Raw genomic sequence first — 16,790 nt, forward strand, 5'->3', positions numbered from 1 at the left:
TAAGGAGAGTCCCTGATTAGGCTTCTGAGAACTGTCACACAATTTCACCTTCTGCTTTGTACTAGAATTTTTCTTATTCTTTCTCTGCCATGCCTAACCTCTCTTATAAAAGTGCTCTGGGTAGATAAGGACCATGTCCTATTCAGTCTCATAGTGCCACACAACATCTACCATTGAGTCCTGTACATAGTAGGCAGTTAATGACTGTTAAAATTTAATATTTCTAAATCAGCACCACTTCTTCAGTGCTCCCCTCAAACCCCGTAACAATGGATCACAAACACATATCCCAATCTCATTGTGTCTAGGTTAGGATTGGTGGCCACGTCTAAATCTTGACCACTAAACTTAGCAGAGTCGGCTTAGATGGCAGCAACACATAAGCATTTGAATATAAACTTGAGTACAAAGGGGCATTTTAGACAGTATATAAAAATTCTTCCATCTTCTATGTTTAAGAAATATCATCTTTTTATTATACTATGTTATGGAAATGCTTGTTTTATTCCATAAATTAAAAATAAAATAAATAAAAATTAAAAAATAAAGAAAGATATATCCCCTGGGTTGAAGGAGAGAATCAAGTTTATTCATTCTATTACTGCATTTAGAATAATAGATGCTGGGGTAGGAATCCAAGCTTTACCTTTGTCTACCTCTGTATCATTAGGCAAAGCGTTTTCCTTCAGTGGGCCTCCCTTTTCCTCTTTTTTTTTTTCAAATGAAGGAATTGGAGATGATCTCTAAGGTGCTTCCCCACTCTAACATTCTGAGGTTTCACGAGAAGTGACATCTTGTGTGGCTCTGTGTGCCTAATTAGTCTTTGCCTTAGTTTCACCAAGGACAAGTTTGCACACTGCCAAGAATGTGACAAAAAGAGTCTCCCCCTCAGTCCATTCATGACATGTTTGTAAAAAAATAACAGCGAAGGAAAGAAAGGCAGAGAGAAAGGTGAGAGAAAGAGAGAGGGCGATGTGGCTGCCAACTCTGGCAAACATCTTTTCTCTAAATCCACTGGGGATAAAAGTTTTCTGGAGCAACCTGGACAATCCTTTCCTGTTCCACAAAGCCCTATAGATCAGGGGCCTTCAGGATTATTTATAACACAGGTTTTGGTTGCTCTTTATGAATAGTAAAGCATTTTCTTCTAGGTTCCCAGGTTCATGAACAATGTTATATGGGACCCTTTGCCTTTCCTCACTCCACATATCTGATCAATTGCTAAATCTCACCATTTTTACCTCTATAGCATCTCTCACATCCAGTCCCTTCTCTGTATTCACACAGCCGCCACCCCAATTTCAGACTCTCATCACCTTTCACCTCAATTATTGTAAAAGCGTCCTACCTGGTCTCCTTGCCTCAAGCCTTTCATCACTCCAGTAGATCCTCCATATAGCTGCCAAGAATTATTTTCCTTAGGTGCAGATCTGACCATGTCTCTTTCCTACTCAAACTCCAGTGGCTTCCTGTTGCCTCAAGGATAAAATACAAATTCTTCCGTTTAGATTTTTAAAGCCTTTCACAGTCTGGTCCTACCTACCTTTATAATCCTATTTTGTAGTGCTCCTTTCTCCATACTTTATGGTGCAGCCAAACTGGCTTTCCTCTTGTTCCTCACACATAGCACTGCATCTCTCATATCTGTACCTTTGCACCGACCATCTCCTAGGCCTGGAATGTACTCCTTCTTCACCTCCATCTTAAAGAATCCCTCTCTTCTTTCAAGACTCAGACATCATGGTACATGAAGCCTTTCCCAATTCCTTAACTGCTAGCACTCTCTCCCTCTAACATTTTGTATTTGTTCTCTCTCTCTCTCTCTCTCTCTCTCTCTCTCTCTCTCTCTCCATATATATATGTGTGTGTGTGTGTGTGTGTGTGTGTGTACATATATATACACATATACATATATATGTATATATATTTATATGTATATATATTTGTCTCCCTCATCAGAATGTAAGCTCCTTGGAAAGAGTGATTATTTCTTTCTTTGTATTTTAATCCCCAGTACACAGCACAGTGACTGGAACAAAGGAAGTGACTAATTAATGTTGTTTGATTATCTGATCGAACATGGTGCTTTGAAGAAAGTACAGTATCTTAGGGAATAAAAAATGGAATGGTAGTAAGTCATAGAATATTAGGGGAGGACTAGCTATTACAGCATAAAATGTCTGAGCTGACAGGGACCTGAAAGTACAGGACACAGAATGAAATGATGGATGGGACTTTAGAACAAAGAAAGGGAGACTTGGAAAGCACCTTAGAACATTGAACTTAGGGTATTCAAACTACCCGAGGCCTTCTACCTTAACTAGTCCAAAAGCCTCATTTTATGGATTCAAGTCATTTGCCCAAAGTCCCACACTGAATTCATGGAAGAGCTGGAACTAGAACCTGAGACCCTTAACCCTTGCAAAAATTGTGTTTTAGAAAGAAAGCCCTGGCATAGTAGTGGCCAGTTTTTCTTAGATCCTGGTGCATCTCACAAGAAGTAAGGAATGTTTTAAAAAAAGGTATTGCCTTTTTATAGTGGATATCTGCTGGGGCTCCAGCTTGGCTTCACAATCACAGAATCCTGCTTATTATAAATAGTTTCACCTTTGCACAAGGACATTAGCACCTGTGGAATAGGAAGAAAGGCCTGGAGTCAAACGCAGACGAAAAATGTGATTGAGGAGATTGAGGAAAAGATTTGATAGGAGACTAGTTGGTAGGTTTTCATTCTATACTTTTATATGGGATATAGTTTTTTTTTAAAAGAATATTATACAGGAGTTAGAACTCAAACTGAAACTAAGGGTGGGCAAAGTTGGTGGTTGCCAGTGTATGGAAACAGGAGAAGAGAAAGACTTAGTATTTCAATACTTCAATAATGTGTGTGTGTGTGTGTGTGTGTGTGTGTGTGTGTGTGTGTGTGGTTTTTTTAGTCAGTGCAGTATTCCTTTCACTAATCAGTCAACAAATATCTATTAAATAAAAGGCACTATACCAAAAACTATAGATAAAAAGACAAAAATGAAACATATCTTGCCCCCAATTCCTAAAGGGAAAGCTCCCATGCTCTACTGGGGAAGACACTTACATATACATGTAAGAATATACAAAATATGTCCAAAGGTAACATACATTACAGTTTCCTGGTACCCTTATAGATGGTCTTTATGAGTTACTAAGTCCAAAAATAATTTATCCCCTCATGGTTGAACTTTTGATGATGAGACAACCTACAGAGGTACCTGAACCTGGGATGACACATACCCAGTCCCTTTATCTGGCCCATACACGAAGCTTTCCCAGCTTGATAGAACCCGTCATAACTTCTACTTCATAGATAAAAAGCCTTTGAGATTCCAGAGTCACCAAGATAAATTCCAAATGGATACATGATTCAGACCTAAAAAGTGACATTAGAGGATCAAGGAGGAAATAAGCTTTTAGACCTATGGAGAAGAGAAGAGTTCATGACTAAGTAAGTGACTGATAGGATCATAGAAGATTAAATGAACAATTTTGTTTATATGAAATTGAAGATTTTTTTTTCATAAACAAACTGAATGTAGTTTACATGAGAAGGAAAAAGGCAACTGGGAAAAATGTTTATAGCAAGTTTCTCTGACAATAGTCTCATATCCAAATTACATAAAGAATTGCTTAGAATTTATAAGAATTCAAACCATTCTTCAATGGACAAATGGTCAGAGAATATGAACAGGTAATTTTAAAAGAATGAATTCCAAAATTCCTTTATCTGATAATAATCTTTTATCATTCTATATTTTCCTATGCCTTTAGATACCAAACACTGTTCTTCATCCTCACTGGGATGTCTATCCCTCAATACTTTCCCAAACTGTCAACAACCATATGAAAAAATGCTCCCAATAATTACTAGAGAAACACAAATTAAAGCAACTCTTAGGTTTCACCTCACACTTATCAGATTGGCAAAAATGACAAAAGAAGAAAATGACAGAAGTTAAAGAAGCTGGAGGAAAGTAGGTATGCTGATGCACTGTTGATGAATTGGTCCAGCTATTCTGGAAAACAATTTAGACATGTCCCAAAAGTTAAAAAAAATTGTGTATATTCTTTGACCCAGTGATACTGCTACTCCTACTCAAAGAGATCAAAGGACATAGTTATACAAAAGTATTTATGGCAGGTCTTTTTGTGGTAGTCCCAAACTGGAAACTAAAGGTGTACCCACTTATTGGGAAATAGTGGAATATTTTTGTGTCGTGAGAAATGATGAAATGAACAGTTTCTGAGGAAACTGGGAAGAACTCTATCAACAAATGCAAAATGAAATAAGTAGAACAAGGAGAATAAATTATACAATGACAACAATATCATAAAGAAAAATTACTTCAAAAGACTTTAGAACTCTAATAAATGTAATGACAAACTATGCGTTCAGAGGACTGAAAAGGAAACATTGCATTGACCTCCTGACTGGAAAGTGATGGACTTAAAATAAAGAATGAAACATATGTTTTTGGACATGGTCAATGTGGAAATTTGTTTTACTGGACTATACCTACTTGTTATGAGGGTTTTCTTTTATTATATTGTTAAATTAGGGAGGTAGTGAGAGGGAGAGATATTAAATGCTTGTATAGACAAGTGAATGATTGAATACATTTTTAAAAGAACCCAGGATCGCAAGCAAAGTCTTCTCTGATCTTTCCAGTTGTTAGTGATCTTTCCACCTCAACTGATCTTATGTTGACCTATCTGTGTACATCTTGTATCCTCCCAGTTGACCACAGACTCCTTGAGGTCAGGAAATTCTTATCATTTTTATCATTGCATCCCTACGACCCAATACAGTGCCTTGCATGTCTTAGATATGGAATGTTCCATGCTTCTGTGAACTTTGGGGCTAGGTGTTGAACAATATCAGACTTAATTAGTGGGGAGGAAAAGTCCCTTACCTGGCCCACTGCAGAATGAGGCAATTATGCTCAGGATACAGATAATGCTCAGGTAAGGGATCCAGGGAGCCTTGTCCTGAAAAGAAACATCGACAACTTTATCCAAGGAGGAACCAATGAGATGAAACAAATGAGCCTGTTTCTTTTCCTACCATCCTGCCAAGATTTTGAATTAGGTTGTGTCTATGTGATGCCAAGTTATTGATTTAATGGAAAACTTAAAGCATGAAAAACAGTGAAAAGACAGATTAGTCAAACTGGTTGGCCATCTTGTGGACATGGCATTTTAGATTTTCATTTTTCAACTTAAAAAACATGGTGAAGACTGTCTCCACTCCAAAATTCTCAAAACCTTTCGTTAAGCTCCTTTGATTAGGTACTTATTATTATTTGGAAATCATCATTTTCAAAATGTCATTTTGCTGCTGGTACAAATCTTGCTCATTCCCCAAGTTCAGCTTATCTTATGCTAGAGTAAGCTTTCTCTGCCCCCACTCCAACCCCAGTTCACTTGATCTCCCTCTTCTCTGAATTTTTACTGAATTCAGTTTAATATTTTGCAAGGTCAAAGCCTTCCACCACTAGGCTCCACCCTACCTTTCTAGTAATCACTTATACTCCTTCCCAACACTGTATACTTCAGCCAAACTAGACTTCACTCTACCAAACATTCTATGTGCCCTCCTGTCTACATACCCCATGTGTATGCTTTTCCCTATATCTCCCTCTGTCTGATTTACTTGGTGAATCCTCACTCATCTTTTAAAAGCTAACTCAACCTTCTCCATAAAGCTTTTTGGTTGGAAACAATCTTCCTCCCTCAGACCTCACATAACATTTTGTCATGCACTTGTCTGATGAACAAATCATGTGTTATTGTGTAATATGGTTATCTATGATTGTATCTTTATGTCCTTATTAGACTATAAGTTCCATGAGGGCTGGGGCTATATCTTATTATCTTGGTTTCTCCCCCACTGCATAGTACAGTGTTCTGAAGACTGTAAACCCTTAATAAATATCTTGAATTATTGAATTAAATGTCTTTTTCTCCTTGCTAGATTGTAAACTCTCTGACCAGAGAGATGACCCTTTACATTTCTGCTTTCCTCATAATGAAGGAGTTAATTCAGATATGGGGACACAACAAGATTGGGTTTCTCTTGTACCAACCACCTCTCTCTTCCACTTCAGGTTGTACTAGAGGAGTTAGAATATTCCTTGCTTCCCATTCCAGATTCTCCCTCTATCACTATTCTTTTGAAGTTTGTGCTTATATATATTTACTTCCAAGTCAATTCCTGGTGGGATATCAGTGCCTGACCATCTCTATAACCTGACTTCTGCCACCATACTGGGGGACTTCAACATAGAAACTGATATTTTCTCAAATATTCTGATTTCCCAGCTCTTCAATTTGCTGAATTTCCTTGACCAATTCCTTCACTCCACCTCAGTTACATACAGAGATGGTCATATGTTTGTTCTTGCTGTCACCCACAAATGTTCTACTCCCATGTCAATGAACTCCAAAATTCCGTTATCTGATAATAATATTTTATCATTCCATATTTTCCTATGCCTTTAGATCCTAAACACTGTTCTTCCTCCTCACGGGGACTTCCACCCCTCAATACTGTCCTAAGGGCCAGCCTCTATTCTCTTACTAGTTTCAACCAGCCTCTTAGACAATTGATTCTATTCTCTTTCCCCAATTCACTTGACTCCTTGTCATGCAATGCTAAATCTCAATCCTGGATTACTTCTGTCATCCATCTTCTCTGTTCCTATTCACATGTTGCCCAACAGAGTTAGAGTCACAAAACCATGCTGATTGGGTACATTAAAAATTTATGTTATCTAGTCTCCTCTGGAAACTCATGGCATAAAGGAAATCCTTCTGCTCCTTTCTAATTGATTCTCTATGCCACACATCACAATGTCTGTTTGGAACATTTTCATCATTCCTCAAGCCTTTCACAGGATCCCTTCCCCATTTCTTTTAACTGGGAACCTCATACTTCACTGAAAAAAACTAGGGCCATTTGCTGAGAACACTCTCTTCTCCCTTTTTCCTCATCTCACATCCCTCTGACATCATACTCCAGTCTCTGATGAAGCCTCATACATGCTTGATAACGTTCCTTTCTATCTTCTTCAGAAGATTGCTTTTTCTTTTATCCTCATTCTCTCTCTAATCTTGTCTACAAACACCCTCACGTTTTCCATATTCTTAAAAAGCTCTCATCTCGTCCTACCATCTCCACTGGCTATGGTTCTATATCTCTCTTTCATTTCTCTACTAAACTTGAAAAAGTCGTCGATAAGCAACACTTCCACTTCCACTTTTCTAAAGCCATTATAATCTGGCTTCTAACCTCATAATTCAATTGAAAATGTTCTCTCTAAAGTTGCCAATTCCGGGGGCAGCTAGGTGGGGCAATGGATAGAGCTCTGGCCTTGAAGTCAGAAGGAAATGAGTTCAAATCCAGTCTCAGACACATGACACTTACTAGCTGTGTGACCCTGGGCATGTTACTTAACCCTGAGTGCCTCACCAAAAAAAAAAAAAAGAAAAAAAGAAAGAAAAAAAAGAAAAAAAAAGATCAAGTTGCCAATTCCAAATCTAATAGCCTTTTTTCAGTCCTCATCCTTCTTGACCTCTAAGCAGCACTTGAGGGAGTTGATCATCTCCTCCTAATGAAAACTCTCTTCCTCTCTGTGTTTTGATGGCACTGTTCTCTCTTTGTTCTCCTATTCATTTAACTAATCTTTCTCAATCTGCTTTGCTGGACCTTCAGCCTTGTCAAGCTCCCCACCAATGGTTGTCCCTCAAGGCTCTGTCCAAGGTTCTCTTTTCATTTCTCTATGCAGCCTCCCTTGGTGCTCTCACCAGCTCCCACAGGTTCAATGATCTTTATACAAATAAGGATTCCCAGATGTATATACCCAGCCCATCTTCATTCTCGAGCTTTTGCACTGGCCTTTCCCCATCTTTCGAATATTCTCTCTCCTCAACATCAACTCTTGAGAGAATTGGCTTCTTTCATGACACAGCTCAACTGTTACCTTCTGCAGGATGCTTTCCAAACCCCCTAAACATTTGAACTTTCTTTTCTAGGCTTCCTTCTACTCTGATATGTAACTTTTAATTTCTATGTTTGTTTTCCTATTAGTGTGCAAGCTCTTTGAGGACAGGAACTGTTTTTGATTTTCTTTGTATCCTCATCACGTCGCACAGTGCCTAGCACGTACAAAACACTTACTCCTTGCTTTCTGATTAATTGATTGAATGATGTGCTGAATTGGCCTTGGGCCCTGTAAAAGTTATTGACAGTCAGAGATCTTCACTCTATTCTTTCAAGCAAGTCAAATGAGTCAGAAGAAAGAATGATGGAGCTAGACTCAGAGAACCTAGTTTAAAATCCCAGCTCTATCACTTGGACAAGTGACCTGAGCAAGCCACTGACCTTTCTGAGCCTCAGTTTCCTAATCTATAAAAAAAGGGTGGGATTAAATGATCATGGAGGTTCTTTTCAATTCTAATTCCTATGGTCCTATGATTTTACCTGGATTTAAGGATCAGGGATATGGGGAAAAGATTTAGGCTAATTCCTTACACTGAAATACGGCAACAACAACAAAATTTTCCCTCCTTTCACTGAAGCCTTATTAGGAAATGAAGTCTGAAAAAGCTAGAGTTGGACCCTGGTGGTGAGAGCAGTTTTGCAAACAATCATATGATGCTATAGAGGAAAGAGCATTTGATTTGGAGCTAGGAGATGTGGATTCTAAGCTCATATTGGCTATCTATTAGCTGAATGATCTTAGAAAAGTCTCTTGGACAACAGTGAATTTAGCCTTTCTGGGCCTTGCTTTCCTCATCCACAAAATATGAATGTTGAACTAGATATGTCTGAGGTTCTGCACAATCCAAAATTCTATGGGAATCTTTGAATTAGAAGTAGCCCTGAACTTACAGTCAGTATGAATTTTGACTTGCCGACTTAATAATTACATGACCTTGGAAAGGTCATTCATTTCCATCTCTTTCTTCATCTGCAAAGCACTATATAAATAAAAGCTATTATTGACATACAATAATGATTATGGTTGTACCAGGTTTGGACACCCACATGAATCACTTTAGCCTTTTGAAACTCTCATTTTTCAAAGAACTGATTACATGCATCAGTAAAACAAAGTCCCAAGAGATCTTCATTTCTTATTGATTCTAACTTCCCATCTCAAATCCTCTGGGTCACAGCCCCAGGAAAATGAAAATTAACAAAGTTGACCTCAAATCAAACTGCGCTTGACGATAACCTTTTATGTCTAATATAATCAGATGGTAAATCTGACACATCACATTACTAACAAGTAGTAGATTTTTTTCCTCATGCATCACTGTATTTTTAACTATATAATCACACTGCTTCATAGCTTCCTTTCATCAAATGGCAATATTATCTTTTTTTTAATCAGACACTGCTGCATTATTATTGCCTTTTCCTGAAAACATCAAGCACCTGAGGGACATTCAATAAATGAGAAATAACCATGACTTTCATTTTAGGGATCTCTAGCTCAGTTACTAAAATCATTTGTTGACTTATAGTGATTCTGTCATGTATTTCTCTTTTACCCTATGGTGCCCGGAAAGGAGCAGAACACACAGTAGATGATCCAAAAATACCTTTGGTTCCATTTAATTCCATAAGCATTTATTAAGAATCTACCAAGTTTGAGGCATTGCACTAGGTTCTGAGCATGCAAAAACAAAATGGAAAACAATACTGGATCTCAGTAATAAAAAAGCAATGTATGAGTCATTTTTAAGATCCATCTTTGAGCCACACAGCAAGCTCATAAGGTAGGTGCCATGGATATTAGCATCCCTATCTTGAACATAAGAGAAGTTAAGTGATTTGCTAGGTGCACAGGTAGTAAATGTTAAAGGCCAGTTTTGAACTCCCAAACCAACACTCTCATCTACTACCACAAACTGCTGGAGCTTACATTTTACTGGAGAATCGTGGGGGACCATTTAAAAATTAATTGAATCGAAATAAGCAAGGTCTTGGCTTCAGGCCAGCTTCTGGGCATTCTGAATTTATCTCTTTGTTCTGAGATCACTTTCAAAGGATTTGACTGGTTTTGACCTTGTTGGATACATGACTAATAGGCATCATGACTGCTTCTGTCTCGCCTCTGAACCTCTGCAAAATTTATGGCCTTTGTGGGGATATGGCTCTCTCTTTCTTCTCATTCTTAAGTTGTTCTCTCTCCTGTAGTTGTCTGAGTATAAATGTTAGCATGGTAATTAGGGGGATCCAACAGAGACAGGGAAGTGAGTAATTGTGTTGCCAATCTGGCATATAGAGGCAGCAATTAATTGGGATGGTTAAAGAGAAAACAGGGTGGTTACTCTTGCTAGTGGAAGTAGGACCAGACACAGTCCTGGAGGAGGATGCAAAGCAGTATTTCTCAAGGAAGGAATAACTTGTACTCTCAGCTGTGCAGTGTAATTGACAGAGATATGGATTTTGGAGTCAGAAGAACTCATCTTGAATCTCAGCTCTGCCCTCTCCTACATGTGTGACCTTGGCCCAATTACTCACCCCTCTGAGTCTCAATTTCCTCATTTTTAATATGCAGATTAAAAATCACTGCCTTGTTTGCTTGGCAGGGCTAACATGAGGAGAGTGCTTATAAATTACTATACAAATGAGAGCTGGTATGATTATAAGAGATTAATCTCATCCTTCTACCTTGTCTTTCTGTCTGTTATCTTTCACACTCAACCCAATTAATTTTCATTATGCACAGATCTGATCATGCCACTCTAATGCTATCAATGGCTAGTTATTGCCCAGAGTCAAGGTCAAACTTGCTAGGCCCCACAATTTAAGGCCACCTTACCTTTTCAGGTTTATCTCAGATCACTACCTCCCAGATCCCCTACACTTTGATCAGAGGGGACTACTTAGTATCACATATACATACCCAATTCTTTCTGGACTCTAGACTTTGCTGACATGGTTGCCACTGGTATCTCCCAACCTCCACTCTCCTTCCCACATTGAAATGCTATCTATCTTTTAAAGTCAACCTTAGATTCGCTCCCAAGATAAAACACGTATCTTTCCTTACATCTCACAATAGCATTGACTGATATTTGGATAGATAGAATATGAAGGCATTCTAAGTACTCCCCTCACAACCACCCTGTAAAATAGCTACTGCAAAGATTATTACTGCCATTTTACAGCTGAGGAAACATTTTAAAAAATGAAAGTGACCTGACCAGGACCACACTGCTGGTGAGCGTTAGAACGAAGATTTGAACTCAAGTCTCCTGTCTTCCAAATTAGTTTCTTTCTCTACCACAGTGTTTCTCAATGAACTTTCTATGAATTAGTTTATGTTATAGTTATTTGTGTTTTAAGGATCTTAGATTACTGGGATGGAAATGGACCTGTGGTTTCTCTGTTATAGGAAACTCCCAGGTGAGAAAACTCCTTTTTACTAATGCAAGTTAGCACTTATTCCACAAAGAATAGTGCTGGAAAGTTACCTGGGGAACTGAGAAGTCAAGTGACTTCCCTAGGGACATACAGCTAGTATGTGTTAGAAGCAAAACTTGAACTCAGGTCTTCCTGAGGACAGTGCTCTGTGCCACACTGCTTCTCATAGATAACTATAACACAAAATAATGTGATGCCTTCTTTTTGAAGTTATTTATATATGTACTATACCCCTTTACTACACTATAATCTCCATGAAGGCAGGGCCTTTGTCTTATTTAAACTCCTTTATTTCCCCACCACCTAGAATGGTGCTGTGTATACAAGAGGTACCTAATACATGTTTACCAAATTATTGTACTGAATTACTATCATCAATGATAATTCAAAAAACTCAAGACAAGTTGGTGACAAAAGTACCTTCTGTTCCAGGGAAAAACAAGACTTCCTTATGTCAGGAACCTTGAATATTTTCATATGCATGACAAATATTCTCTGTGTTGATAACATTTGTTCATCATATCTGAGAAAGAGGTTGTCAAATCAACATTTAAATGGCAGTGACTCCCCTGTGTCCCTGCCTCACTCTGAGGAAATCAAAGAACTTTACTGATATTGAGCAAAGTTTTCCAAGCACCTGGGTTACTCCTTGTTTGAGAAAACTCTGTGGCAGGTGGAAATTCCTTATCTAAGGTCCCTTTCTCCTCACTTTAACCAGGACTCAGGACCACCTCCCATGGTGAGTCCTGGCCAGCCTGCCTAGCAAGGAGTACTCCCTTCAGAAGGCCTTTGGCTTGGCATCAAGGCCTCGTCTTGTTGCTGGGGCCATGTTAGACAGACGTGTGTCCACATCTTAACCTCATATTGCCCAAACATAGAAATTGCCTCAGGAAAATTTGGACTTTCTCTCTTAACAAAAGGTATGCAATTCCCACTTAATAACAAAAACCACTATAGCCCTCTGAAATCATGGTTGATCATTGCAATGATCACAATTATTGTCTTTCAAAGTTGTTTGCTTTTATAAGGTTGTTGTTATTGTATAACTGTTCTTCCGTTTTCCTTTTTCTGAGGGGTGGGAAGAGAGAGAGAGAGAGAGAAAGTATTGCCTACATTCTTTTATTTGAACTCCTGAACTCTGGCTGTCTAATGTTGGATATCCCTTTCTCCTCATTATAAGGCAAGAAAATGCCTCAGTAGAGGTACACTGAAGAACATGCTCTTTAACTACGTCTCAGAATCTATTTTATCATAGTTGCTCTCTGAGTGAGAGTAATCTACTTTATCTCTTCTTCAGCTTCCTCTTGAAATCCACAGACAGATGATATGACAAAGGGTTAGCTTGGAGGTCCCCATCTTTCTGAAATATTCACAGATAGGACTCATGCCCTAGGATTCCAGTTTCATGAAACAAATCACCCGAGAGTCATGGGACTCATCCAAAAGGAAAATAAAAGAATAGAACCTGACACCATCAGAAGCTGTGCTCACAAATTTGGGGGCTGGATGAGGTCCTAATTAATATCCCTGAACAGAATGATGCTCCCTCATGGAGTTGCTCAGTATAGCTACTGATGCTAGCCAAGAAATCACCAGTGCTAGTGGGCTACTCATGTCCGCTTCCATTCAATTCAATACATCAAACATCCATCAAACTCCTATTATGTACAAGTTATTTTGCTAGGCACCGAGGACATAGATAAAAGCAGAATTAGTCCCTTCCCTTAAGAAATTTACATTTACTACTCTGATGGATCCATGATCTAACTGGTCTTCCTATCTCAAATCTCATATCACTCTAGTCCATCCCACACACTACTGGCAAGGTAAATTTTCTTCAAATCAGTTCTGACACTGTGACAGTGTGGTCCGCCCTTTTGTCCTGGATTTTGTCTTCTTGTGTTTTTATTACATAAATCTCTGCTGGTTCTCCTCCTATCTGTCAGACTATTCCTTGATAGTCTCCTGTGATGATTCATTGCTCATATCATGCCCTCTAATGACATGTGAATTAACCCAAAGGTCTTTCTTGGGGCCTCTTCTCTTTCTAACACTCTCTCTTTCTTGGTGAGAGCTGTCATGAGCTTAATGATCATCTCTATGCATATGACTCCCACATTTATATATCCAGACTCAGTCTCTCCCCTGAGCTCCACTCCAGTACCAACAATTACTAGACATTTGTCTATTAGACATTTCAAACTGGATGTCTCATGGACCTCACTATGTTCCAAACAACTCATTATCTTGTTCCCAAACCCCATGATTCATCCTAGCTTTACTTTTTTTTTCTACTGAGGGTACCACAATTTTTCCAGTTATTCAGGTTCATAACTTTAACATTATACTCAATGCCTCCCTCTCCCTTGTCCCATATATTTAATCAGCTGCCAAATCTTGCCTTTTTTCTCTTATATCTGATCTCTTCTCTCTGCTTATATAGCCACAACCTATTTTAAGTGTATTCATCCCTTGCCTGGACTAATGCAATGTTTTCCTAATTGTTAGCCTGCCTCAAGTCTCTCACAACTCCAATGCATCTCCTACACAGCTGCCAAAGTGATTTTTTAAGCACAGATCTGACCAGGTCGCTTCACTACTCAACAAACTTCATTGGTTCCCTAGAATATCCTGAAGTATAAGATGGAAACTCCTCTGTTTAGCTTTTTGAGCCCTTAACAACTGGTCCTGAACATAATAGATAATCACAGTTATGATTGCACCAGGTTTTGAAAACCCCTATGAATGACTTCAGCCCTTTGAAATTCTAATTTTTCAAATAAATGATTATATGCAACAGAGACACAAAGTCTCAGGAGATCTTCATCTATTATTGATTCAAACTTTCTATCTCATATTTTACAGCTGATATATATTTTAATATAGTTATTATATAAATCATATTTTATATATTATATATAAGTATACTATATAATAGATAACTATTTGAAATAAATATTTATTATATATGCTTTATAACATGTGTGCACATGTAATATATACACATGTACATATGTATATCAATATTATGTGTATACATTCATATGCATATGTATGTATGTGTGTATATGTGTATATCTCAAGTGACACCTTTACATGAGGCCTTTACTGACCTGATTCCAAGTGCTTGAACCCTCTCTCCCTAACCACCTTATATTTCTCTGTGTATGTGTATGTGAATGTAGGGGCATATATTAGTACAGTTGGGTGGTGTAGTGGATAGAGTGCCAAGCTTGAGTCATCTTCCTGAGTTGAAATCTGACCTCAGACACTAGCTGTGTGACCCTGGGCAAGTCACTTAACCCTGTTTGCCTCAGTTTCCTCATCTGTAAAATGAACTGGAAAAGAAAATGGCATATCCCTCTAGTATCTCTACAAAGAAAACCCCAAATAGGGTCACAAAGAGTCAGATAGGGCTGAAAATGACTTAACAACAACAACAATATGTATGCGTGTGTATATCTACATATGTATGAATATATGTATTTATGTATACATATGTACATATGTATAAATATATGTATGTGTGCATATGTATGTTGTTTCCCCTGATGAAACATAGGTTATTTGAAAGCAGTGACTATTTCATATATATGTAAATATATATATGTATATGTATATATATACACACATATATATGTGTATATACACATACATATATATATATATTTTTTTCCATGGCCTGGTACATATTAGGCACTTAATAAGTGCTTGTTGATTAATAATTACATTCCCCACATGTAGGGCATCTCCCAGGTGTGACCCAGGCCCTGACATCTTAGTATATAATTACTGAGTTGCTGTCATATGTGAGTTCAATCTCATTCCTGGAAACCAAAGTCTCAGACTTAAATTCTCTGCCACCCCTTATCTCAGTTCCCCAGTTCCTAGACAGAACTAAAGACACACTCTACCAACATAGTACCATGGATGTTAGAGGCCCTAGTCAGCCTAGCATATATAAGCCTAGCACATGCCTATGGCTAGCAAATTCGTGTTTCCTATTCCCCTAATCTCAATGATTCAAAGTTATCGTCTCCAAGAGTGAAAGCCCTCTTCCTCTGCTAGCTATCCCCATACTCTTATCTTATTTTATTGGATGAAATTTAATCTCACATTCCCCAGTCTATTCTTTCTCTGCTTTCTCCTTCCATTGTGCCTTGGTTCAACCATTATCACAGTTTCCTTCACTTTTGATTTCTCCTTTTGTACCCTTCCCAGTATCCCTCCCTCTCTAGGGGTTGTTGCTCACCACAGAATCCAGAACTAGAAACGAATTTTCAGATTATCTAGTTGTATCCCTTCATCACACAGATATAAGGAAGCTGAAGACCAGAGGAGGTAAATGACTTACCAGGGTCACAGAGGTAGTGGCGAAAGCAGAACTGGGTCAAGAAAAGGAGTTAGCATAGCCCTTGATCTCTGCTGCCCCTTTCAGGCACCTCTGCCACCATTACTCAGAAATCTTCTCCTCCTTTGAAGTTTACTGTGTCTGCTTTATCACTTGGTTTTTTTTTGCCATGATCTATCATCCTGCAGGTGATTCCCCCTTCTTTCTCAAATAACTAATGCCTCATGCAATAACCATAACACCAATTCCATCATGTTAATGTCGGTGTTTGGTAAACCTTAAAATGATATAAAAATGTCTGTTATTCCTATTGAACATGTAGCTTCTGAAAGCACATGGCCGTGATCTGGAGACCATTAAGCCTAACATTATTATTTCAATTTTTAAAAGGCTCAACTAAGAACACACAGTCTATCATGTGAACTATAAGATTAAAGAGGCCATTGGCAGAGCCAAGAAACAACTGAATCCTTTGACTCCAGCCATGAGGTCTCCAAGAAAGAATTAGAATAGATACATAATTTGAAGATGACTAAAACAAGAGCCGCAAGAAGGCTGTATGAAATATAACGAGTCTCATATTCTGAAGAGATGGGGGGTAATTACCAACACTGGTGTTACTATCAGCCACAGACAATAGCCCCATACCTGCAGTGTCAGAGTCACAGTGAGGATTCCAAAGAAGAGCGCCATGAGCACAAAGCCACCAATGAGGAGAGGTCTGCGCCCCAGACGTTCAATGACCAAGCCCTAAAACAGAGGGGAAAAGAATGTGACTGTGCTGTAAAGGACATCCATTGAGAAGAGCCCTCAGTGAGCCAATCTTGTTGAGGCTGCAGAGGCCTGGCAGCTCCAAGGTGATCCTTGGAGCCAAACACTGCTGATCCCCAAGGAAGGAAAGGGGCGGAAGGAGAAAGGGAGAAAGGAAGGAGGAAGGAAGGAAGGAAGGAAGGAAGGAAGGAAGGAAGG

General features: G+C 38.6%; 1 protein-coding gene across 2 annotated transcripts in view; it reads right to left on the bottom strand.

Moving 5' to 3' along the window:
* SLC2A9 (solute carrier family 2 member 9) overlaps positions 1-16,790 on the bottom strand; it is a 304,702-nt gene that overhangs the window by 89,865 nt on the left and 198,047 nt on the right. For both annotated transcript variants that reach the window (XM_027836293.1, XM_027836294.1), the window contains 2 exons: positions 16,470-16,571; positions 4,944-5,019 (listed from right to left, as the gene is read on the bottom strand). In XM_027836293.1, coding sequence (XP_027692094.1) covers positions 4,944-5,019; positions 16,470-16,571 — 178 coding nt within the window. The remainder of the gene's footprint in view (positions 1-4,943; positions 5,020-16,469; positions 16,572-16,790) is intronic.

Source organism: Vombatus ursinus, unplaced genomic scaffold (genome assembly GCF_900497805.2).
Source record: "Vombatus ursinus unplaced genomic scaffold, bare-nosed wombat genome assembly UNPS02014818.1, whole genome shotgun sequence".
In the NCBI taxonomy this organism is placed as follows: Eukaryota; Metazoa; Chordata; class Mammalia; order Diprotodontia; family Vombatidae; genus Vombatus; species Vombatus ursinus.